This window comes from Berghia stephanieae, chromosome 3 (genome assembly GCF_034508935.2).
Source record: "Berghia stephanieae isolate SIO BIC M18660-M18661 chromosome 3, UCSD_Bste_1.3, whole genome shotgun sequence".
Classification (NCBI taxonomy): domain Eukaryota; kingdom Metazoa; phylum Mollusca; class Gastropoda; order Nudibranchia; family Aeolidiidae; genus Berghia; species Berghia stephanieae.
The window spans coordinates 79,920,881-79,946,586 of record NC_088362.1 but is presented as its reverse complement, the minus strand read 5'-3'; the positions used below and the strand labels follow the sequence as shown (position 1 = coordinate 79,946,586).

General features: G+C 35.6%; 1 protein-coding gene across 1 annotated transcript; it reads left to right on the top strand.

Moving 5' to 3' along the window:
* Window positions 1-5: 5 nt before the first annotated feature.
* Window positions 6-25,706, top strand: LOC144968562 (kinetochore protein NDC80 homolog). The gene is made up of 16 exons (XM_078907038.1): window positions 6-64; window positions 4,306-4,557; window positions 6,403-6,526; window positions 7,227-7,313; window positions 7,750-7,938; window positions 8,975-9,067; window positions 9,992-10,085; window positions 10,557-10,645; window positions 12,605-12,749; window positions 15,866-16,071; window positions 20,983-21,129; window positions 21,352-21,441; window positions 21,842-21,934; window positions 22,499-22,638; window positions 23,075-23,177; window positions 24,743-25,706. The coding sequence occupies exons 2-16, from the start codon at window positions 4,310-4,312 to the stop codon at window positions 24,890-24,892; spliced, it is 1,998 nt and encodes a 665-aa protein (XP_078763164.1). The 5' UTR covers window positions 6-64; window positions 4,306-4,309; the 3' UTR covers window positions 24,893-25,706.

Below are 25,706 nucleotides of genomic sequence, written 5' to 3'. Positions count from 1 at the left end.
GTCACTTTCTTTTCTTCCATTCGCCATTCACTCATTCCTTGTCAATCGTTGTGGAAAAGATCAAGTAAACACTTGTTGGCATTTGTTTTTAATTTTTATGTCTTTTCACGAATTCCAAGATGAGTTAAAATAACAAGATCAATCCGTGGCATTAATAGTAAATAGTTGATGATCTACCAACTGGCAAGGTCCGTAACAAAAAGAGGAAATATAAGAGAGAGAGGGGGGAATGACAGAGAAATACATACACAGAGGAAAAAATGGCAGAGAGGGAAAAGAGAAAATGACAGAGAGAGAGTGTGTGTGATAGAGAAAAAAAAAAGAGAAAATGACACAGAGAGAGAAAGAAGAGTAAAAGAGAGTATTAATTAATATTGATATTAATACATAACATCACTCTGTGGCAATGCATCACTTCGTGACACTAAAGGTACTCCGTGGCAGTTAAAAGTACACATGCGTAGTTGATGAACTGACACGGTCCTTGGCAATTGACGATTTGACAATTGTCAAGGTCCTTAGCAATTGACGCTACCAAAATTGATAGGGTTGTAGTTGTGAGTGTGAGGTTTTTCAAATGTCTCTTAACAACACAGATAATGACAATCATATCATATTATATAACAATCTCTTCAGCATAAAAAACCCACTACTTTTACGTCTTCCACTTCCTTTACTTTACTTACTTGCACTTGCAGTCCACCTGCTTAATAAACTTTTTAAAGTTAACGTAAAAAAAAGTTGTGTTTTTATGCACCTCCGTTGACGGTGTCGGATCGTTTTTATGCACCCCCGTTACGCATGCGCATTCCACCCAATTTCAGCAGCGATGCTGTGTCTGTATTTGGACTTGGCAAAAGTTATATTTATATTGAATTGTGACATCTGGAGGAACAACACGGAGAAAGGATCATCATGGCGTCCAACACGGAGTAAGAAGATCAGCATGAACATTGTACAGATCTATGCCCCAACAGATGAGGACAAAGATACATTTTATAGTCTGCTACAACAAGTCATTGACAAGTTGCCAAGGAAAGACATCAACATATTGATGGGAGATACTAATGCAAAAGTGGGACAGGATAACGTATGAAGGTATCATGGGAGAAATGAACGATAACCATTATCATAATGGTGAGAGATTTGCAAATTTCTGTGCATTCAACAGTTTGGTGATTGGAGGATCAGTGTTCCCCCATAAGAGGATCCACAAAGCAACTTGGGTCTCACCAGATGGTGTGACAGAGAATCAGATTGATCATTTTTGTATCTCTCGAAGATTCAGACGTTCATTGGAAGATGTGACAGTACGGAGATGGGCAGATGTTGGATCAGACCACCACCTGCTATTGGCAAAGCTTAAGCTCCGACTCAGAAAACATGGGACCAGATCACATACAAGAAGAAAATTCGAGGTGAATGCACTTGATGGGGAAAAGAATGAGGAATTCAAACTAAATTGAGTAATAGATTCCAACCTCTTACTGAGCTCGAGGAGGACATAGATGTAGAGTCACATTGGGCAAAGATCAAGGAAGTCTACATAACAACTTGCCACGAGGTATTGGGGGTAAAGAAATCGGAACATAAAGAATGGATAAGTCCAACCACCTTGGACCTTATTGAAAAGAGGAGAACAAGGAAGGAACAAGTGAATGCAAGCCGAACAAGGGCTTCAAGACTGGATGCACAAGAGCAGTATCGAGCCATAGCTAAGGAAGTCAAAAGATCTGTGAAGAAAGACAAGGAAGCATTCATGAACAGACTTGCAGAGAAAGCAGAAGAGGCTCAATCTGAACGATGGAGGGAACATTTCAACTGCCTTCTGAACAGACAACCAGCCAGAAATTTTGCCTGCAAGGAATGAGCTACCAATTAGCTGTGATCCACCATCGATAGCAGAGATTGTGGGTGCCGTTAACACGATGAATAGAGGGGAAAGCTGCTGGACCAGACCAGATTCCACCGGAGGCTCTAAAAGTTGATGCGGAAAGAAATGCTGAGGCCCTGCACCCACTATTTGAGAGAATCTGGAATGACGGGATATTCCCAAAGGATTGGAAGGAAGGACATCTTATCAAGCTTCCAAAGAAAGGGGACCTCAGTAATTGTAATAATTATCGAGGAATCACTCTTCTTTCTATCCCAGGAAAGGTTTTCAACCGTATTATTTTAGAGAGAATTACGAATGCAACAGATGCTAAACTGCGGGACGAACAGGCAGGTTTTCGGAAAAACCGTTCAACCACCGACCAGATTGCCTCTCTGCGAGTCATAGTGGAACAGTCTATAGAATGGAACTCTCCTCTTATTGTCAACTTTCTGGATTACGAGAAGGCTTTCGACAGTATTGACAGAGCAACATTGTGGAAAATTCTGGCACATTATGGACTTCCTGAAAAGATAGTAAACCTCATTAAGGAAATGTATGAAGGATCAAGTTGCAGGGTTGTACATGAAGATCAGCTTACTGACAGCTTTGAAATTAAGACTGTTGTCAAGCAGGGATGCTTGCTCTCACCATTCCTGTTCATCCTTGCCATTGATTGGCTAATGAAGGAAACCTCCAAAGGGAGAAGAAATGGGATACAGTGGACCCCCTGGACACAGTTGGATGATCTGGATTTTGCAGATGATCTGGCTCTTTTGTCCCACACCCAGGACCAGATGCAAGCAAAAACCACAATTATAAACAGCCTCTCAGAATCAATTGGTCTAAGAATTCACCCTGCAAAGTCAAAGCTCTTGAGGATAGGTACGCGTCAAAGGGAGCAGATCAAAGTATAAGATCAGGAACTCGAAGATATAGACACTTTCTGCTATCTCGGAAGTATAATTGACAAGGATGGAGGCACGGAATCAGAGGTGAAAGCACGAATAGGAAAGGCACAGGCTGCATTCACATCTTTGAACAGAGTTTGGAGAACTAAAGATATCTCCCTTCGACTAAAGGACTTTTCAACTCAAACGTGAAGTTTGTCCTACTGTATGGATGTGAAACTTGGAACGCATCACAGGCATATATAAGGAGGGTACAGATTTTCTTAAACGGGTGCATGCGTAAACTACTCAGAATAAAATGGATGGATAGAATAAGAAATGAAGTATGGAAAAGAACACAGCAGAAACCAGTGGGAGAGGAAATAGGAAGAAGACGAGGTGGACTGGACACACGCTTAGAAAGAATGACTCAACTATAACAAAGAAAGTATTGGACTGGAACCTTCAGGCCAGAAGATCAAGGGGAAGGCCATGAGGAACATGGAGAAGAATTAAAGAAGCTGATATACAGAGAAGTGGTAAGACCTGGAATGAGATAAAAAAAGTTAGCTCGGGATAGATAAGGATGGAAACTGTTTGTCTGTGGCCTATACCCTGACCCAGGGTGGAAAGGGCAATGATGATGATGATCTGGAGGAACGTCTTAATCTAAAAAATTGAAATTTAAATCCAGAAAATAGAAGTTGCATTTGAAGGTTAAATAATGTTTTAGAAAGACCTTATTAAATTTTATAAATAGTTATAAATAGTCAGGTGGCTCCGTAACGCAGTGGATAAGCTGCCAGACTTTAACCTTGAAAGTACTTGGTTCGATCTCATTGTGGACATTTTTTTTTTTTTAAGTTTACTTACATTTTTGTTGTTATAGTTATAGTTCCTGGACATATCTTTAAAACTTTAAATTAATCTATTATTATTATTATTATTAATTATATTTTTTAGAAAAACAACATCGGTACCATTCAATGTGTTATCGATATATAATATTTTATCATTATCATCAGTGTATTCGTTTACCGCATCTTTGTCTTTTTTTTTCTTTTTTTTTACAAAAACTTTTTATCGTGTTTTAAAAAAACTTCCTGTCCCATCATTGTTTATGTTTATTTACATTATCTACACCATTCACACTGCACAGCTCTCATTCATCCTTAATGTCTTATTCGTCGTGTTTTGTTGATAAAGGGGAAACCAGAAATGTCTACAGTATGTCTTCGACTAATAAATTGAGGTTTAAAATTCACCACTTATCGTTATTTTTTCCTTCCAGCTTCAAGTAGCAACATTTTCATAATCAAGCAGCACCACCAACGGAGGTGCATAAAAATGGTCAGTTTTTTTACACCGCCAACGGAGGTGCATAAAAACTGGGTTTTTTTACACCTCCAATGGAGGTGCATAAAAACGGTGCGTATTTGTACACCTCCAACGGAGGTGCATAAAAACGCAACCTAAAGTTGATATTTTAGAATAATTTTATACATTATATTTATCATGTATTTGTAATTTCTTTTTTATTAGGATAATGAGCAGGTCCTCTTTGACCCGCTTGTCCATGAATGGACCTCCAATGAGAGTAATTCATGAAGATCAAGATGGTAGAGGTGCTCGTGGATCGTCCAGAGATGGACGAGGGAAATCCTCTCAGGGAGTCGGCAGATCACGTAGTAACACAGGAGCAACTCGGCCATCAACAAGCTCAGGCAGACCTTCCTCCAGTTCTAGTAGACCCTCTACTGGAAACAGATTCTCATTAGCTCCAAAATCAAAAGGGTATGTATGGAGACCTGCTTAAACTATAAAAGAAATTAACAGTTTTATAAAAGAGGATACATATTTTGTTCATTTTTAAAGCAGTTACACTTATATTGATTTTGTCCAATACCTTTATGGTCAACAGCTACATCCTGGTAGTATTTGATTAAATATGTGCATATAAGATTGGTAATGTATAGACTATATATACATTTAAGAAATCTGTAGTTTTTATGGGAATTTAAAATTTCTCTACAATTACAGAGACAGCGGATAACCAAAACAAATGGACCTAACAGTTTTATATTTTTCTAAGGCATTCTGTTCAGTGTCACTCAGAAGACACTTCTATTAACCAGAACACAGCTGCATAGAAAATACAAAATCCACCATGAAGATAAAAGTAGTAATTAAAGAGCCATAAGGCCTATAAAATCTGTGGAGTTAATCCCTGTTTCTAAAGTATTATATAGACAATAATAATTGCTTATGCATACAACCTTTTGTATAGAATACTAGTCGATTGCAATTAATGTTCTGCCAGATCTACGCAATGACTGCTGAGTGGACGGGAGGTCAGAAAAAAAATTTAATTGCAAATTGAATTGGTATTAGTGCTGTACCAACTGAGCAATTTGGACTTACTGAAACAATTAAAGAAGAAATCAGATTATAAATTGCTCCCATTTTTTGACTACCCCGAGTAGTTTTTACCAAGAGAGCAGTAAAAGTGATGTAACTTTAATTTCTCTTTGAATAGTTTCTCTTTAGCTCAGCAGATTTGCCTCCAATAAAGATTTGGTCTGTGTGTGGATATTTAAAGCAAAACCTTACTTTTAATCTTGAATCTTTCAATACCATGAGGTTCATGAGGCCTGGACATTTTCCTTCCAATTCATCTGGTCCTTGGCTACAGTCTTGGCCTTCCGTTAGGAGTACCATCCAGTTTTGTTCCTGTCCTTTTCCACCATCCTGCACATTGTCGTTTTGGGCCTTTTAGTCCCTCTTTTCCTGTGGAGTCCATGCCAATGCCACTGCAAAACCATTCTTTCCCCCTTTTTCTCAAGACAGACCCAATCCAATTCCACCTTTTCCTTCTCACCACCACACTAAAATTCTCTGCCGCTGCCAATTCCAAAATCTTCTCAATCCTACTTATTGTTGCCATCTTATTCTCAATATTCTTCTCGGGCATCATTTTTTAGAAGGCATCCAGTTTTCTTTCTTTCTTCCTTTGTTAGCTTCTGTGTCTCAGAGATACATACCAAAAAAAAACATAGGAGGGAAATTGCCCAAATTATCATTGATTCACTCAGTAATAGTTATGCGACAAAATTGAACAACATTAAATCAGTATGTGACAAAATTGAACAATATCACATCAATATGTGACAAACTTGAATGACATTCCATCAACTTAAAGCATTGAAAAGTAATAATTTCTTTCAGCTAGAGTGGAAATTGTGTACACTGGGTTGACTCTGATTATGTGTGATACAGTGTACATATATGACCCACTGTCTCAGCCCGGTATTATGTCAGGATGGACCAAATTATGAAAACAGAATTTAAATCTATAATGATCAGAGATATGACGTTATACTTTTTAATTTCTTTTGGATTTATCTTTACCTCTTAATAAATCAAATTATTGGCTCAAGTCTCATATTTCTGGCTATAAATTCAAATTTCACAATCTGAACACTCTCAAGTTAATATTGTTTTGAAGTGATGAGTCACATATTGTTTGCTCTCTGTGGCAGCTCTGGTTACTGCTCTCTTGGTGAAACTGTTGAGATATGGTGTCAGGTCAGAGTAAAATTGAACCTTGCCTGTAAAGGGTTGATGTTTTTTTCATTTCAGTTTGGTTCCAAACTTAAGTCGGACAAGTGGGATTGGTCTGAGAGGTAGAACAGATGTACCGAAAGATCCTCGTCCAGTCAGTGATAAACGTTATGTGCAGAAGTCGGTCAAGCGATTGTATGAGGTGAATAAAAAAAAATAAAAAAACATACAAGCCATCTTATTTAGGTTATTGCGTTTTAAGATAATCATCCTCATCAAGCAGCATCTCAATAGTGGATACAATAAAGATCTAAGCTCACTTTATGCGCTAAGTATGAAAAACACCCAATTGTCATTTTCTTACTGACGTCAGTCTTGTCTTATAATTTAAATTTTAGTATTTCTGTTGACTCAGGACACTTTGTAAACTGCTTTGAGAGCATGTTTAATGGATATTGCACTACAGTATATGAAAGTTCACCTTTTTAAGTTTTTTTTATTGTTTTTTGTGGTTTTATTTGATTTTGTTTTGTTTTGTTTTTTTTGGGGGGGTTTTTTTCCCCGTGTGACTGGTCATGGATATGTCAAAATAAATAACACAGTTTAATACTTTAAAACAAGATACAATTCTTCAAAATGATTCATATATCACTCTGGATCATAAAGAACTAGCCAAAACTTTATACATTCATCACAGAAAATAAAATGTTTGAACAATTATTCTCCAAATCCCACGTTATAGTAGAAAATCTTCCATTTTTATAAAAGGCCTCTCCTCTGTCCTGATTAATTTCCCGCTCATTTGAAATTATATTGTTTGTTTGTTTTTATTTCATTTTATTTTTGTTTGTTTTTGGGATATGGTTAATCTAATTTTTCTTCGTTGTTTACCTTCTCATCAGTTTCTGATGGCCAACAACTATCCACATGCAATATCAGAAAAACTTTTGGCAGCTCCACCAAGCAAAGACTTCTTCAAGATTTTTGAGGTAATGTCCTCAATTTTCATAGAATGTGTAGGTGGGACTTGACTGCCAAATAAAGGTTTCCTGCTAAATTAGAACTTGAAATCATTAATATTTTATGTTGACACAGATCAAACATTAATTTGCATTTAACTTTTGCACTTTATTTTTTTCAATCATCTCAAGTATGCAAATGCATGATGCCTTTTCCAGCGAAAAAAAAATGACATTATCATTTTGATCCTTTCAAGACATGAGGGAATTGCTTTCTTATCATTTTCTCTACTATTGTAACCTTGCAGTTTTCACTATACAGAACATCACAGTGATGCTCACTGGAGACTGTGGGGTGCTTTGTGTCTTTTTTGCTGAAAGCAAATAATGTAACTTTTAATTCTAATTGTTATCATCTTAGCCTTCACATTTATTTTGTTATTTGATCAAATTTTGTTCATTGCAGTTTATCTACAGCCGGTTAAGTCCAGGTTATAAGATGGTTAATGAAAAGATGGAAGAAGAAGTTCCAAAACTACTTAAGCTGTTGGCTTACCCATTCACCATTTCCAAGATGCACCTGTTTTCTGTCGGGAGTCCTCATGTCTGGCCAAATTTGTGTGCAGCTCTTGGTTGGATGATGGACTTAATTGAGGTCATTTCTCATGAGACATTTGTTGTTTTGTTTTGTTTGTTTTTTTAAGCGACTTTTATTCTGTGTGTCAGTATTGTGATATTGGTTTATGTATTCCTTGGTACTTTTTAAAATTATTATTATTACATTTCTCTTGTTTTTTTTGTGGTTTGTTTTTTTTTGTTTTTTTTTTGGGGGGGGGGTTGGGTTTTTTTTATTTCTCTTGTTTTGGGGATTTTTTTTGGGAGTGTAGAAACCTCAGGTATTGGAGAAGAAATCTGCGTGTCATTTGATTTTTTTTCTTTCCTTTATTCATTTTTTAAAACAATTGCCTCGATTAAGTTAACCCTTACATTGCCAATTTCGACATAAGTCGAATCTGACATAGTGCAGAATACCTGCTGAATCTTACGAATTTTTCGTAATTTTACAAATTTTAGACAAATTTCGAAAATACGAAATTTTATGGTATATTATGGATTTTTGATTCTCAGTAATACTTAAATAATGATGATAATAATAAAAATAATGATGATAATAATAATAGTAGTAGTAATAATAATTATGAGAAGAAGAAGAACAACTACTATAATAATGATAATGATGATAATAATAACAATAATAAAGCATTTCTACTGCGCATAAGCATGACGATGTAACGTTGCAGTGATCATCAATGTCAAATTGTGGTTTTTCGTACACGCTTTCAGAAATTACTTATTTGGCTGTAAAAATAGCAAATACTAGTTTTGTTGATTTTGTTTTTCACCTGTTTTAAGTTTTGACAAAGGCTGTATAGTCGACCTCAAAATGGCTGGCAACGTAAGGGTTAAGTTATATTTTATTATTATTTTGATATGTTAAAAATAAATAGTTGTAGTGCTCTTGTTATATATAATGTATGTAATTTTCAATTTTTTACAAATACTGTTACTCTTGGGTTTTCAATAACACTTTTCCATCCCTAATTATTTGTTCTTCTCTGATAGTGTGGGGAATATTTAACTATGTACGTCTCCCTCTTAAAATTTTGACTTCATTTTTTTTTTTTTTCCAGCTTGCTGATCATGTGGTTAGAGAAGTTGGTATAGATGCTCTGATGTTTCACAACCATGATTCAGATGGTATGTCTGAAGTACCAGTGGAGAAGGTATTGTATTTTATTTTTTATTTATTTATTTATTCATTGTTTTTTACAGAGCTGAACTTTTTTATATGACTGGATGATCAAGATGCATTTCCATTTCTTTTTTCTTTTCTTATTTTTTCTTTATTTGTAATGATGGCACCAATTTTATTCTCAGTGTTTTGACTTTATGTATCTTTATTTTCAAGATTACGATATTTAGAAATATCTTATTTCATTTTATCAAATGTTTAGTTCATTGTTTAGTTCTTTTGTTTGTTTTTTTTCTTGTTTTCTTATGTTTCTTGATGATTTGATTGATATTTTTTTTAACTCTCTGGGATGGGTTGCAACCCCTACCCCCCCTCCCGATTGCCCCTGGTGATGATAAACATGTCTTCCACTTCCACTATTATCCTCTTTCATGTAGCTTATCCCAGGATGAGACTATTTGATATTGCATAGGTGGTGGCTGTCATCTTTCATAGAAATATAGACAGATACAATTTACGATTTATTAAAGATTCGTGGGTCTTTATTATAACTGCATGACCACTATGTTGCATTAAATGTATTGTAAAACGCTTTGTGAAGTAAAATCAAATACTTTTTAGCCATTTGGCCAAAATTATTCATCATAATCCCTTGGTAAAGGTGGTATAAATTATAAAAAGCTTTTTAAGGACAAGTCATTACATATTTACAAAAATTACCTGACATCTCTAATGATAAAAATGAATGTACACTGAAAGTAGTAACATATTACACAATTACGTTATTATTACATAATGTTAGGTAGTTATAGTTTATGTTTTTTTCTTGATTTGGTTTGAATTTGACTAATGGACCGATACACTTTCCTCCTTTTTGACAAATTGCCATTATCATCACTGAAAATGTTTAACCACGTCTTTAAAAATCCTTTTTTTTTTATTTTGCCTTGTTTAGGAAAGGTTTGATTATTGTGAAGCAACTTACAAGGCATTCATGGCAGGCAGTGATACCTTTGATGCTGAGGATGAGGAATTGGAGATGATTTTGAGTATGTATTCGTGTAAAAGCAAAAGTGATTGAAAATTTTAACTGTCATTTAATAAAGCATATGGTAATAGTAATAGCTTTATTTGAATAATGGGAAACAGAGGTAAACCCACAGCAAATGTTATGTTGCATCATGTCTCACAAATAATATTTGAAATATGATTAAAGAGTATGAAAAATCTCTGTGGTCTCTTCCATTTAGCATTTTGACCTTATTATTGAGTAAAGCTATTTACTTGGATAATCAAAATTCAATGTGCAGTTGTTGTTTTTTTTTGGCAGGGACTTTTAAAGTTGGTATTTATGGTCAATGTTCATGTTTGAATTTAGGAAATATAACAACTGCCATCAACAGCTAATGTTTCATAGAGCTCAGCCCATTTACTGATGGTTCAAGAAGTTTGTTGACATTCCTGTTCTGGTTTTAATTTTGTTTTTTTTGTTGTTGGTTTTTATTTATTTTTTTTTTCAGAGCATAAATATCAGGGTTCTAATATTGAACACATAAATGATGAAAATGAAAAACTGGAGCAAGAAGTGGAGAACTTTGGGCAGAGAGAGGTAAATTTTATTGGGTTTTTTAAATTTTTTTCATTAAAGGGCTCTAGTTGATCAGATAGCAGAGATTTTGATTGCTAATTCAGTGATCAGGGTCCAATTTGATTGGGCAACTGCTTACAAGAGAAAAGATAACATAAGATTTATACGAAAATGGAAACTTGGGGAGTAGGCATCATGTTTATTGCCGTACGGCCTCACAATCGTCATGTCTTGTCGTACATGTTAAATGTTACTGTAGGCTTGGGTCTCCTTGTAAAATTATTTGAACACATTACGTGAATATTATTCTGTATAAAAGCTCAATTACTTTATTTTAATTTTTTTTTTAATTGATAAAAATCTGAATACAGTGCCTTACGAAGCATGTAGAAAAAATATAAGAATCTTCCCTTGAAAAGCATCAGCATTCCTTCACTGAGGGTCAAACCTCAGACCTTTTTCCTAGGCAGATGTGCTGCTGTCATGTCACACATAAGTTGAAGAACACCAGTGAAAATAAAAAATGATGAAGGGATTTAAAAAAAAAAATTTTACAATCTAGTTTCACCTTACAGTTTAAGAACAGCCTCTAAACTGAGATTACCGAAGTGCCTAACACTTTTGTTGTGTTTCTATTCCCCTTTCCATGTTGCTCTTTGTCTTCTGAATTGAGATTGCTCAAGTGTTTTTTCCTGGTCCTTAGCTTGAGGGAAGTAGTCAAATGTATAGTTCAATTTTTTGAGAGATGATATTTTTTTTCTTGTAAATGATCTCATTGTTATGCACTATTATGATTTTTAGTTTTGATTTTTTTTAATGAGTGTATAATTCATAGCGAAATTCTTTGTTTCTGTCTTAATGGGACTTTTAGGTGATGTCAAAATAGGCACATTGATGGATTGCTCTTAGAATCTTCTGTTCCCTATTTGAACCTGTCCCTTTGTCTTGCTTTTTCTTTGGTGCTTTTAACTTCAGATCTGCAACTTCTTCCCTATCTTCATTTTTACTGGTGCTGAAAAATTGTTGCAAGTGTGATAAAATCCCTAAAAACAACAAAAACTTCTATTATCAGTAAAAGGTCATATTCATCAAAAACGTGGGACGTTCGAGACAATTCTTTGCCTTGACCAATGAACTGCTGAGACAACAGACGCAATCAGCTCTCCCATCTTTAATCGATCGTGCAGATCTACCAACTCGCTTTGGTCAATATTTTAAAGAAAAAACGGATACCATCAGGAAAGAACTCTCGTCTGAATCGATCCATACAACATTTGACATGTTTCATTGTGATTCATTAACACATTTTTCAAAGATTACTGAAGCTGACTTATGTGATTGCATTATGTCGTCTCCAACTAAAAGTTGTGATTTAGACCCCGTAAATACTGCCATTCTAAAAAAATGCATTGATGTAATTTTAACACCATTTACATGTATTGTTAATAATTCGTTGCAGTCAGGTGCTGTACCAGACATTTACAAAGTTGCTTGTGTCTGGATGAGACTTTTAGGTGATCTCAAACTAAGTTTTTTGACGGTGTGCTCTTGGACTCTACATCTGTTCCCTATTTGAACCAATGTCCCTTTGTCTCACCTTTTCTATTGTGCTTTAATTGTAATTCTAGAACTTTTTACTATCCCATTTTCTTCCTTTTTACTGGCGCTGATATGACCGTAATGTGTTGCAAGCGCCTTAAAACCCTTAAAAACTAAACTAACTAAAGTTAATTTAAATATGTTTACAATATTTATCAACTCAGTTCTGATCATAAGACAATTTTTATAGTGACAATTCATCATGGTTATGCATGCAATTTGTTTATCGTCAATTTTGCTCGAGATAAATTTTCTTCTTTAAATCAGTTTGATTAGATAAAAAGTTTACATCTCACAAAGCAAAATACATTTTAAATAAACTGCACAAGTTTTGATAGCTCACATTAAACTTTTTTTTTTATTGATGTATATCTATATAAGGAGGAGCTCAGGAAATTGCGAGAGAAAGTTGAAATGGAAGCGTCAGACCTCAAGAAATTTAGGAACCATACAGCTGCTATAGAGGAGTATAAAAGAGGATTGGCAGCAAAGCTTAGGACTCTGGAGGATGATTGTGCATTATTACGTAAGTGTTTCTCCTATAACTGCTGGGGTTTTTTTATTGGGGTTTGTTTTGTTTTTTTGTTGTTTTTTTTTCTTAATTACACATTTCTGCTGACTCCCGTTTTTTTGTTTTGTTTTGTTTTTCCCTGAGGTGTTCTTTTTTTTTTTTTTTTTTTTTTACATAGGGTCTTAAATTACATGAGTCTTGACAGGGTTTTTAAAAATTGTTTTTGTGCTTTTGGATTTGGGTAAAAAAAAAAAATCAGAAAAGTCTTATCCTGTTTTACTGCTGTTGTAGGTTAGCAGCTTTGATTTTAATGGGTCTTCAAGAAGACATAATCATCTGAAATTATTCTAACTTTACATAGCGGGTGGTTGGATGGGAGCATCACCCTTGAATCATATACCTAAGATGTTCGCATGGGTGTACGATCCGATAGTGATGTCGTTTCTTTTCTCTTTACTAGCCTATCCTGCTTCTTTGGTTTGTGATTGTATTTTTGACAGGGGATATTTTTTTTCCTGTAAATCCTCTGCCTGTTTGTTCTTGGTTATTTATAATTTAGCTTATGATATCTTTAGGTTATGATTTTGATTGACATTTGTACTATTTTTGTTAGATTGTTTGTTTTTTTGTTTCAGCGGTCTCTCATATAACCTCAATTGTGTTGGAAGAGACCTAAAGCAACAAACAAAAAATAACCTTACATAAGCGATTCTAATCCTGCTAAAGTCCCCGTTAATTACCTGTTCACAGGGGATGAATCAGAAATGGAGAAAGGTCTCATAATGTCATATTTTACCTTATCCTTCTGTTTTGCACACAATACGTGCCACACCTCGTAGCTAGTAGGATCAACTGTCAGGGTGTCCAGGGAAGTCGGAAAGTTGGAAATTGGTCGGAAATTTCATGCTTGGTCGGAAATGTTGGAAATAATGGGATTGAGGGTGAAATTTCCTCTAAAATTAGAAAATTCAGGAATTTCTTGCTTAAAATGTGATATAAAAAATGTACAAAGGACAACTGCTGTGCACACAATTGTATTAGTTTACTACAACTTTCACCACATCATCATCCGTGTCACCATCACTATTACAAACTACTACATGATCATCCCTACCACCAACACCACTCACAAATGCAACCACCACCACATCATCATCCCCATCACCACCACTACCACATCCCATACAATCACTACAACTACTACCACATCATCCATACCCACCACCACAAGTACTCCAACCACCACTACATCATCATCCTTATCACCACTGCTACTGCAACTACTACCACATCATCATCACTACCACCACTACTGCAACCACTACCACATCATCATCACTACCACCACTACTGCAACCACTACCACCACATCATCATCACCATCACCACTACTGCAACCACTATCACATCATCATCACTACCACCACTACTGCAACCACTACCACATCATCATCACTACCACCACTACTGCAACCACTGCCACATCATCATCACTACCACCACTACTGCAATCACTACATCATCATCACTACCACCACTACTGCAACCACTACATCATCATCACTACCACCACTACTGCAACCACTACATCATCATCACTACCACCACTACTGCAACCACTACATCATCATCACTACCACCACTACTGCAACCACTACCACATCATCATCATTACCACCACTACTGCGACCACTACATCATCATCACTACCACCACTACTGCAACCACTACCGCTGCATTATCATCATCCCTACCACCACCACTCCGCCATTGCTACAACTACTACTACATCACCATCTATACCACCCTCATCATTACTACAACCACCACTATATCATCATCCCTTTCACCTCCACGACTATAACCACCACCACATTCATCACCATGCCCACCACTACTACAACCACCACATGACTGTCCCTAACACCGCCACTATTACTACAACCAACATATCATCATCATCCCTACCACAACCACCACGACTACAATCGCTGCCACATCATCATCCCTACCATCATTACTACAACCATTATAAACAACTACCACTGCACTATCATCTCTACCACTAGTACCAGTACTTACTGCCACATCATACCTGCAAACAAATCATATGAGTATTTTTAAAAGTGAAAATGGGGATGGGTGGTGGCTTTTGACATTGTATAATCACATGGTACCATTCTCTAAGTAGATAAGATTTTATATATTGCTATCAGTTTTTAAACTTTTGAAATTCCTCCGAATGTTGTCAAAAATTGCTGCGAGACGCATTTTGGGTTGCATCTCAGTAAATTTTAATGAAATTCAAATTTATAGATTATAGTCGCATGGATGGGTCATGATCTGTGCTCTGAGAAATTTCCTCCTTTTTTGACCAGTCATTTTCACCTCTGCTCTTACTTTAAAATATGAAAACCTATTTTAAGTAGGATTGTCTTTTTTAAGCATATAGAACACTGTGGGGATGGCAAGAATTGGTAAAATACCTGGTAGGAAATTTCACTTCTAGGTAGGAAATTTTAAGGTTGAATTTCCCTGGACACCCTGACTGTTGATTATTATCCTCCTCTCTCTCTCTCTCTCTCTCTCTCTCTCTCTCTCTCTCTCTCTCTCTCTCTCTCTCTCTCTCTCTCTCTCTCTCTCCTCTCTCTCTCTCTCTTCTCTCTCTCTCTCTCTCTCTCTCTCCTCTCTCTCTCTCTCCTCTCTCTCTCTCTCCTCTCCTCTCTCTCTCTCTCTCTCTCTCTCTCTCCTCCCCCCCCCCCCCTTTTTTTTTTTCTTTTGCATTCTGATGTCAACCTAATCAAAATCAAGCACTCAGTTATAACTTACAGTATGGGAAAAAAAAGAATATAGTCCTTCAGAGCCAGATGGCCCGTGGAGTCAGAGTTTATACAGTTTCAGGTAGCGTTAATCAGATAGTAATGATAGCTAGCAACCTTTTGAATAGGACTTTAGTCTATGCCACATCTAACAGACCAATTAATGTAAGTTGTATAGGATAAGGGATTTTTTTTTTTTAATGCTCCCGGTTTCATAAACCAGTTCTGTTGCATGTAAAGCATGTACTCTACCAGCCAAGCTATTGAGACCCTTTAATAACTTATTAGGATAGAATATTTTGTTTCTAACAGAAACTGAAGTTCTGAATGAGAAACAGCATCTTGACAAGGTCAGTGAGATTTATGACAACCAAGATATTACTCCGGCAGATGTGGAGAGGATGAAGGAGGAGCGTGAACAGTTAAAACGGCAAATCAAGTTATTGGAGCAGCAGGAAGAGTCTATTGATGATGAGATTTTCAAAACCAACATGGAGACTGCCAAGATAACAGATAAAGTATTTAAAATTCAAGTTTATAGTGGATGTTTGTTCCATTTTGTAGTACTCACTGGATTCTAGCGTGCCAAATTCCAGCACACTCTGCTGAATGTATTGGTTACCTCCCATGAGCATTTGATTTTGAACCCCTTGAATTCTAGCACACTATTTGACTTTTCCTGAGAGCATGCTGGAATCCAGCGAGTACTGTATACGTAATTGCAATCTTGTTATTCCTCTTTGGGCTATTAACACGTTAGTGTAAATTTTGGAAAAGAACTTCTATTTTAAAATTCACATTTGTTTTTGTTATTTCTCTCTTGCTTTTAGCAATTGGAAAATTAGTCTTTTTTTTTTTTTTTTTTTTGTCCCCTCTTCAATTTTTAGATCGCAGCTATATTTGGTAAGTCACAGCCGTTTACTGCTTTCACTTTAGTTCGACAGGTAAATTTTGCCGGACGCTAGTTCATAACAGATGGCGAGTCACGGCCTGTGCCGAAAGGGCGACTGAGCAACTTTTCCTATTTTGATGATTTTTTTCTCAAGTTCAAAGTGACGTAGTAAAGATGCTATTAGATGTTGCAATAAGATATTTTAGAGTTATAACTAGTGATGTACATACTTTTATTTGATATAGTTTTAGTAGATCATTTGGGATTAGATTTTATAGGAAATAACCATAAAAATGGGTCCGAAATTTTAATTACTTCAAACGATATAATCAAACATTACATAGTTATCTGAGTTTATACAAATAAATGAGAAATACTGCAATAATCATCAATATTCACAGAGTAAAAATATATAATCAAAGTCGTTTTGTAATGAAGCATTGTTGAGATATCCGCTCACCTGTACAGCAATATCCTTTTTTGGCAGCAATTTAAAAAATGTGTAATCACCGAATTGTAGGGGTTTGTTGATCAAATGATCAAAACGAACTGGTTTTAGTAATGGCAATTGACAATTCTTAGGAAAAGATATGTTATATGCATTCCTTTGACGTTTGTATAGATCTAAACTATAATAATAATAATAATAATAATGACGATAATAATACTAATAATAATAATAATAATGATGATGATGATGATAATGATCATTTTCATGAAAATAATATAGTGGCTATCACCTAAACGCCTGCTAATTTTGGTAAACGCAATAATTTCTCTTTAAAATATCGTTCTAAATGCCCGTTTAAAAAAAAAATTGGAATTCGCCTTTATGTGTCCACTCTGACAGAAAGGAAATAAAAAAAAAAAAGAAAGAAAGAAAGAATAAAGAATTTTACTGAATCATTCGCGACCGAAGAATTGACTCATCACCTGTTTCCGAGAGTTTTATTTAACTTCCCAACGCCCCAAATTACTATCAATTCATTTAATATAATTTACTCCTCCCCACTCCACGCTCTCCGGCAATTTCCTTCCATGTCCCTCAAACTGCTTTCTTTCCATGAGCGTCCAATCAGCTTTTTACAATTGCCCATTTCCAATTGGCTGCTGAAAAAGGACAATTCTAATTTCAATTATCCACCAGTCGGCCATCAGCAAAGTCAAGAAAGCTCCTCCTACTCAAATCACACATACCCACGAATATGATAGGCCTTGTAGACCAGTCACTGGTCTTTGATGTTACACAACCATCCGCCAGCTTTGATCACATCGCTTTTGATGATGTCACTCAATATCTATCTTCTCTCAAACCCGTTGACTGTACCACGAGTCAACATAAAAGAATATCGCGATGAGGTGCGAATCGTGAAGATGGAATGATGTAGCTGTGTTTAAGTTATAGGTTCAAAGTTCAATTGTCAGAGAGAACTGATGGGAGATTAAACTGAGGTGGTAATATGAAAATTGTTTCGTGGTAAAACGTTGCATAAATTAGTTTTATGTACACCAACACACACACACCAAAAACACACACACACACACACCTCTCTCTCTCTCTCTCTCTCTCTCTCTCTCTCTCTCTCTCTCTCTCTCTCTCTCTCTCTCTCTCTCTCTCTCTCTCTCCTCCAGTGCTGCGACAAAAAAAAGGACGCCTACCAGATAGCTAATACTATTTAAAATGGAAATTTGTTGAAAATGGTCTGCTTATTGATCAACCGAAGCATCGTGGATAACAGAAATGATCATTGTGAATCAGTTGAAACACGTGATATCGATGTAATACTAATACTAGTAATAATCATATAATATCAGTGTATTTATCTTACTCTTGATCACCACTGTAATAATAATAATAATAATAATAATAATAATAATAATAATAGTAAAAAATAAATAATATCCATTTTTTGACAATAAAAAATCGTGATAAATGCATTGAAAAAGATGGGAGGGGGGGGGGAGGATTAATGATCAGATAATCAAAGTGAACTGTTATTTTAAAATAAATTGACAATCATAGGAAAAGATAAGTTATAAGTATTCTTTGGAACTTTGTATAGACGTCTAGATCTTAACACATTTTATATATATTAATACTTTTTATTAACATACGTAAAACCTCACGATTATTGTAAGGAACAGCTGATTGTTATATTTCACAGAAACCTCTTCTAATTAACCAACGTTCTGTTTTCTTTTTTTCACTGGTGGAACTTCACTTGGTAATTCTGGAGCAGTTTGCATGAAATGTTTTTTGACCACATATCTCATTTGAGCCCTTTCACAGCTTATTCGGCAGAGTCCATTTGCATTGAGACAATGCTTGTTGTCAGTATGACCATTCATCTGAGTAAAGAAAAAAAAATCATTAGTTATTATTGATGATGATGATGATGATGATGATGATGATAATAATAATAATTGTAATTATAAGAGTTATAATAATATTATTGATTGTTAGTAATAATACGATAGTGATCGCCTAGATGCCTGCTAATAATAAAAACGTAATAATTTTCCTTTAAAATATAGTTCTAAATGCCCGTTATTCAAAATGGAATCCGCCTATATACCCACTCTGAAATATTTTTAGCAAAAATAAGATAGAGAAAGAAGTTTACTGTATCATTTGCGGCCAAAAAAAAAAAGGTCTGCGAGTCTTATTTGACACCTAGCCAACGCCCCAAATTACTTTCAATTCATTTCAAATTTAATCCACCTCTCCAGCAATTTCATCCCATGACCTCCAAACTGCTTTCTATCCATGGAGCTCCAATCAGATGTTTACAATTACCCATTTCCAATTGGCTGCTGAAAAAGGACAATTATAATTTCAATCGTCCACCAGTCGGTCATCGGCAAAGTCAAATAAGCCCCTCCCACTCAAATCACATATCCCCTCGAAACTTCGGCCTTGTAGCGCAGTCCACCGGGCTTTTGATGTTACACAATCATCCGCCACCTTTGATCACATCGCTTTTTGATGTTATAATATATCTATCTACCCTCTTTTCTCACGCCGGTTGACTGTACCAACGGGCGATGTAGAAGAATATCGAGGGAAGGTGCGAATCGTGAAGACGGAATGGCAAATTGGTGTGAAAGTTATAGGTTTAAAGTTCAATTTTCACAGAGAAATCATGAGAACTTGACTGAACAAGCAATAAAAATCGTTCACATGCTAAAAATGTACGTACACGAGTTTTACACACACACACACACACACACGCTCCCCCCCCCCCCCCCCCTCTCTCTCTCTCTCTCTCTGAGTGTGTGTGTGTACTACTACTACTATTACTACTACTACTACTACTACTACTACTACTACTACTACTACTATTACTACTACTACTACTATTACTACTACTACTACTACTACTACTACTACTACTATGATTACTACTATTACTGCGCTATCATCATCATCATCATCATCATCATCATCACCATAAAACAACAACAACAATAACGTTATCATCACAATTGGACTCGTGTTCTTATGTCTCAGGAGTTTTTCTGAATACGGGACTATTTTGTTAGCCAACAAAGAATTAGACAAGATGTGTTTACACATTCATTGTGCAGAAACCGGTCATTACAAATCATTGAAATAAATATTATATTAAAAGTAGATTATTACTCTTATATTTACTACCATGTGTTAGGGTAACAAAACTCAGATAACATCAATTTGAATTTTTTAAACAATTAAAAATATTTTTTTAGGTTAATTTTAAATAGAAAAATATACATTTTTCAAGAGAGAATAAAGTATACTCACCATTTCTTGATATCAATGGAAATAATTGCGTCTTAAAGATGAAAATATGGCCGTTATATCAATATAAAATAGAAAAATATAGAAGAAGTGTATGGTCAGCAATTGCAGTGTAAAAATGTCGATTTTACTAAATCTGTCCTATAGCCTGACTGACAATGAAATCCAAGCGGTGCATTCTACCTGCAGGGATAAATATAGGCCAGTTTTCACGTTCTGGACATCTGTTATGACGTAACCACACGGTGGTCTCCCCGTCATCGACGGTGGGTCGTTCCCATTGGGGGTGAGGCGGTAGTAAACTAAAGTGAAAGATTTCTAGTGTAATAAACGGCTGTTAAGTAAGAACAGGTAAAATGAACATTCTGAACTCTTGAGAGTGAGCATAAGAAGAATTTTAAATCATTTACATGCTATATCACGTTATTTTATTAAGTTATCTGAATCCACAACCAGCTGAGCTCAAACCCTTCAATCTTATGCTATGATGTAAAATTTGACTGCCCTTTGTAGTTGTTCCAGGATCATAAGAAAAGTAATGTTCAGGACCAAATTGGATTTTTTGTTTCTTTGTTGCTGGTTGCCCTCAACTTTTTAAAATTAGATGATTTATGGGGATAACGTCTACTAGTTAATGGATGTTTAGCATTTCACAAAACTATTAAGGTAACCAATGGTAATAAATAAATTTACAGACAATTTAGGAAAAGATGATTAATTAACAACAAGCCTGATTGTCGTTCTCTTGTTCTGCAGGTTGCTTCAGAGGTTGCTGCTTACAACAGGTTAGCTGCTGATTTGAAGTTGATTCCCCCTTCAGCTGAAAATGCTGGTGGCCAAGACTATACTCTGATGAGCAAACACGACTCGAACATCACACAGACCTTTGAGCAAGTTATTAAGGTGATTATCTTAAAATGTCGCAAAATAGTTTTCATCATGTTTACAATCTACTTATGGCTATAGATATGAACACAAATGTAAATAATAATGATATATTCTTGATAGCCTTTATATATTGATATATTGACATGTCAATCCTTGTGAAAAAAGATTGATTTTTGTAATGAGAACTATTGATTTCCATTTTATCACTATTATTATATATTTGCTCTTCTTTCACAGCCAAAACTCATTCAAATGAAAAAACAGTGTGGTGAAGAAATCAGAAGAAAGAACAAGCAGAAATACCAACAAACATGTCAACTCGAACAGGTATGTAAAATATTAATTTCTCTCTTTCAGCCTTTTGAGAAAGAAAACGTGAGCTTTTCTATAGTGCAATATATCTATTGAATTTACTTAAAGCACTTTACCAAGGGGTTCCAAGTCAATAGCATGTATGTAGGATGAGACATGATGCCTGTAGGCGCTATTACAATGGGGGAGGGGGTGGGGGGGGGGATCTTGAGTTGAGAGATACAATGTTGCCGACCAGATAGTCATTTTACATCTAAAGTCTAAACTTGGTTTGAAAATTTTAGCTATTAGAATTATCTTTTTGTCACAGCCTGGTATTGACCAAGTTGAGATTGTAGATTTAGATTATATTTTTCTCATTTTTTATTTCTTTTACTATGAATGTGATTTTTTTTAAAATAAATTTTCTCAACAGCTTCAAGAAAATGTAAATGAAACGAGAGACAATCTCAAGAAGAAGAAGGAAGAATTGAGCCGCCTTGAGGCCGATGTGGAGTCCTTGAAAAAGGTAATCTGTGACCGTTGAAGCCAACTTTTAAGATTTTGTATGAATACAATTTGAGTTCCTGACCAAAATGTCTTGTTTTCACTTCCACCACCACCGCATCGTCATCATTATCATCATCCGTACCACGATTATCATTTGTTACAAGAACCACATCATTTAAACCAGCAGCACTATTGCTGTCACTATCACACTATTACCTCACTATATTATGACCACCTCCACTACAATCATCATCATCATCACCACCACTTCCACCACCCCCACCTTCTCACGATCAATACTACCACCAATCATTATCATTTTCCACCATCACCTTGCCTATATTGCATTTCATTATTACAGTGATCATCACTTTATCATGAAGGTCTCTTCACATCTAGTCAGAACATGAAGTACTACTGTTTTATTTTTGTTTTGGCTGAAGAAGGGTTTTGAGTCCAAGTTGTTCCATGTTAAATGTTTTGTTTTTGATTTTTGTTTTTTATCTGTTATATTCATTTTTGTTCAATAATAGTCCACGGATTTTATCAGATTAACTTCTACCTATAACTCTTTAAATTTCAGTTATCTCAACAAGAAAACAGATTCAATTCAACAGAAAAGAGTCGTTTTGAAGACATTCGTATTGAGTATGAGTCACAGATCAAGGAGGCAGAAGATTCCAAAGCTGTGACAGAAACGAATTATTTGGCAGTTCAGAAAGAGTAAGTTTTTACATTTTATTCCTTCTTCCTTTCTTTCTTTCCTCTTTTCCTTTCTTCCCATTGTACCACCTCCCTTCCTGCATTTCCTTCTTCCTTCTCTTCTTATTTTTCTTTCTTTCATCCTTTCTTTTTGGTTTGTTTTTACGTTAGCTTTTATTTTAATCAAGAAATAAGCTATTAGATTTGATAATTATTGAAATGGGAAACGGCATTATTCATTAAAACATTTATTTAAACTCCATAATACAACTTGAATTAATTTAATTTTGTGTGTGTGAGTTTTGTTTAAATCTTTTTGTTTGGGGGGGGGGGTGTTTGTTTTTGTTTTATTTTGTATTTTGGGAGGGGGGTAGCGTTTTATTTTAAATGTATTTTTAAAACATATATGACTAGTTTCTTTCATTAATTCCTAATTATTTAATCTTTAATTCTCCAGATTTGAAAGCAAAAAAGTGGAGAGAGACAGAAAGCTTCAGGAACTTGAGCTAGAAAAGGCCAGAGTCTATCAAGAAGTAGATGATCATAAAAAGAAATTGCGAGTAAGTGTTTTGCTAACAAAAATAAAAAGAGAGAATTTTAGTTGGCACAGTGCGTTGATGCCCTTATTATCATTATCATTTACGAATACAATTTCAGCCAAGGGTGTGGAATGTAGCAGAAAGCTAGGCAATCAATTCTTCAAATTTTCTAATTTTTTACAATTTCAATTTGCTCCGAGATGCATTTAATTTGTTGGGGGTTGAGTTTCTTTCCATATATAATCTTTGGCGATATTTGTACTTATTGCAGATTTTCTGAAAAGAGTATTTACTGTGCAGTGGATCAAATTGTGTTGTTCAAAAAGACTGTGTATTTAATTAAACCTTGTTAGATGGACATTTGGAGAACATCACTCCTCCTTTCTGGGAATGGACTAGAATCTGAGAGCATTTATTCTAGAGCAATTAGAATGCTGCCAGTTGGCGCAAACTACACACCACAACCTCTGCAACTGTAACTCGAAAAATCCCATCTCATCATTTTATCACTTCTTTAATGTTTGCCTGGACACTCTTGAGTTGATAACCTTAAATTTCCATCCATTGATAGTTATAGTTATAGAGGCCAAGCAGTGATGCCAAAACTTCGGTTTCACCGGAAAAATATCCGATCTGGAGCAAAGAATTCCGGGTTAGTTACGGGCAACTTCCGTCAAATTCCGGTGAGGTCAAATTGTTCCAAGGATACCTCCCCCCCCCCTTTCCAATCACTACTACGACTACAACCATCATCACTACTAATACAACCACCACCACATCATCATCATTACCACTGCACAACCACCACCACCACATCATCATCAATGCCACTACTACTACAACTACAACCACCACCACCACATCATCACCACTACTACTACTACTTCAACCACCACCACCACCACCACCATGTCATCGTCATTACCACGGCTACTACAAACACCACCACCATCACATCATCATCACTACCACTACTACTACCACTACAACCACCACCACCATGTCATCGTCACTACCCCGACTACTACAAATACCACCACCATCACATCATCATCACTACCACTACTACTACCACTTCAACCACCACCACCACCACCATGTCATCGTCATTACCACAACTACTACAAATACCACCACCATCACATCATCATCACTACCACTACTACTACCACTACAACCACCACCACATCATCATCACTACTACTACTACTACAACTACAACCACCACCACCACATCATCACCACTACTACTTCAACCACCACCATCACCACCACATCATCGTCATTACCACGACTACTACAAACACCACCACCATTACATCATCATCACTACTACCACTACTACAATCACCACCACCACATCATCATCACTACCACCACTACAACTACTACTAATGAATGTAACACACCTGACCGGCGAGTCTTGTTTTCATTTTGCGCTGACATTTATCAAGATTACGAAATTACTTTAACTTTAATTTTCTAGATTGTCTTATGCACACTTTTTCTATTGCTTACTTTTCTTTTCTCTCATTAGATAGGTGTATAATGTGCAACGACTTTTTTTTCTTTCTTTTTTTTTTCAGGCACAACTCACTAAATACATTGAACTTTTGAGAAAAACAGACAAAGAAATGGATCAGCGTTTGGACAATGAAAACAAAGAAAACAATCGAATAGAGGAGTGGGTGAAGGAGAAAAAACAGCAGTTGACAAAGCTTCAGCAAGTGAAATGAATGAAAAGAGGCTCCATTTTTTAAAAGCTTTTTTTTTCTCTGTTGATATCATTTATAGACATTTTTATCGATTACCTCCTGAGTCCCCAGAGAGCATGGCTTTCTCCATACTATCAATTTGCCACCCTCTATGCTGGATATTTACTTTTTCACCAACAATCTTATTATTACTGGGATCGATCCACACTATTACTCCTGTACCAACTGAAGTTTGTTTGTTTTGATTTTTTGTTTCTCTTTTGTATGTTTTTTTTTTTCGTCTCAATTTTTTTTTTTTTGTGTGTGCATGTGTTTTTTGTTGTTTGTGTGTGTGAATGAATGCGTGTGTAGTCTCCCAATCGAGAAAAAGTATCAGATAAAATATGAGCCACAATACTTTTCATTTACATTTTCAAACCAAAATTCATGAATTTTTGTTTCCCAGGAGTAAGACTTTCCTGTGGAAACAGTCACCTCGATCTTCACAATCACGTAAATAGTCAACCCCAGGCTATTTATTCACTGAATTATAATCAATCCTTTTGTTAGTAAACATAGTGGATTGGGAAATAAAATGAGAATTAACCCCCCCCCCCCTCTCTCTCTCTCTCTCTCTCTCTCTCTCTCTCTCTCTCTCTCTCTCTCTCTCTCTCTTTCTCTCTCTCCCTTTCTTTCTATCCCAGCTACTCCCCTCTCCTCTCTTCTATTCTCTTCTCTGTGTGTGTGTGTGTTCATGTGTAATGTTAATATATGTTTTAGCTCCTTGTTTTATCAATTTCCTATTATACGCAATATTTGATCTTACTTGAAATAAAACGATATAAAATAAAACTTA

What these genes read in the sequence shown, in the direction of transcription:
- LOC144968562 (XM_078907038.1), top strand. Translation starts at nt 4,310, where the DNA reads ATGAGCAGGTCCTCTTTGACCCGCTTGTCCATGAATGGACCTCCAATG. An exon ending in TTAGCTCCAAAATCAAAAGG is followed by an intron (nt 4,558 to 6,402) that starts GTATGTATGGAG and finishes TTTTCATTTCAG; the next exon opens with TTTGGTTCCAAACTTAAGTC. An exon ending in CTGCCAAGATAACAGATAAA is followed by an intron (nt 16,072 to 20,982) that starts GTATTTAAAATT and finishes CTTGTTCTGCAG; the next exon opens with GTTGCTTCAGAGGTTGCTGC.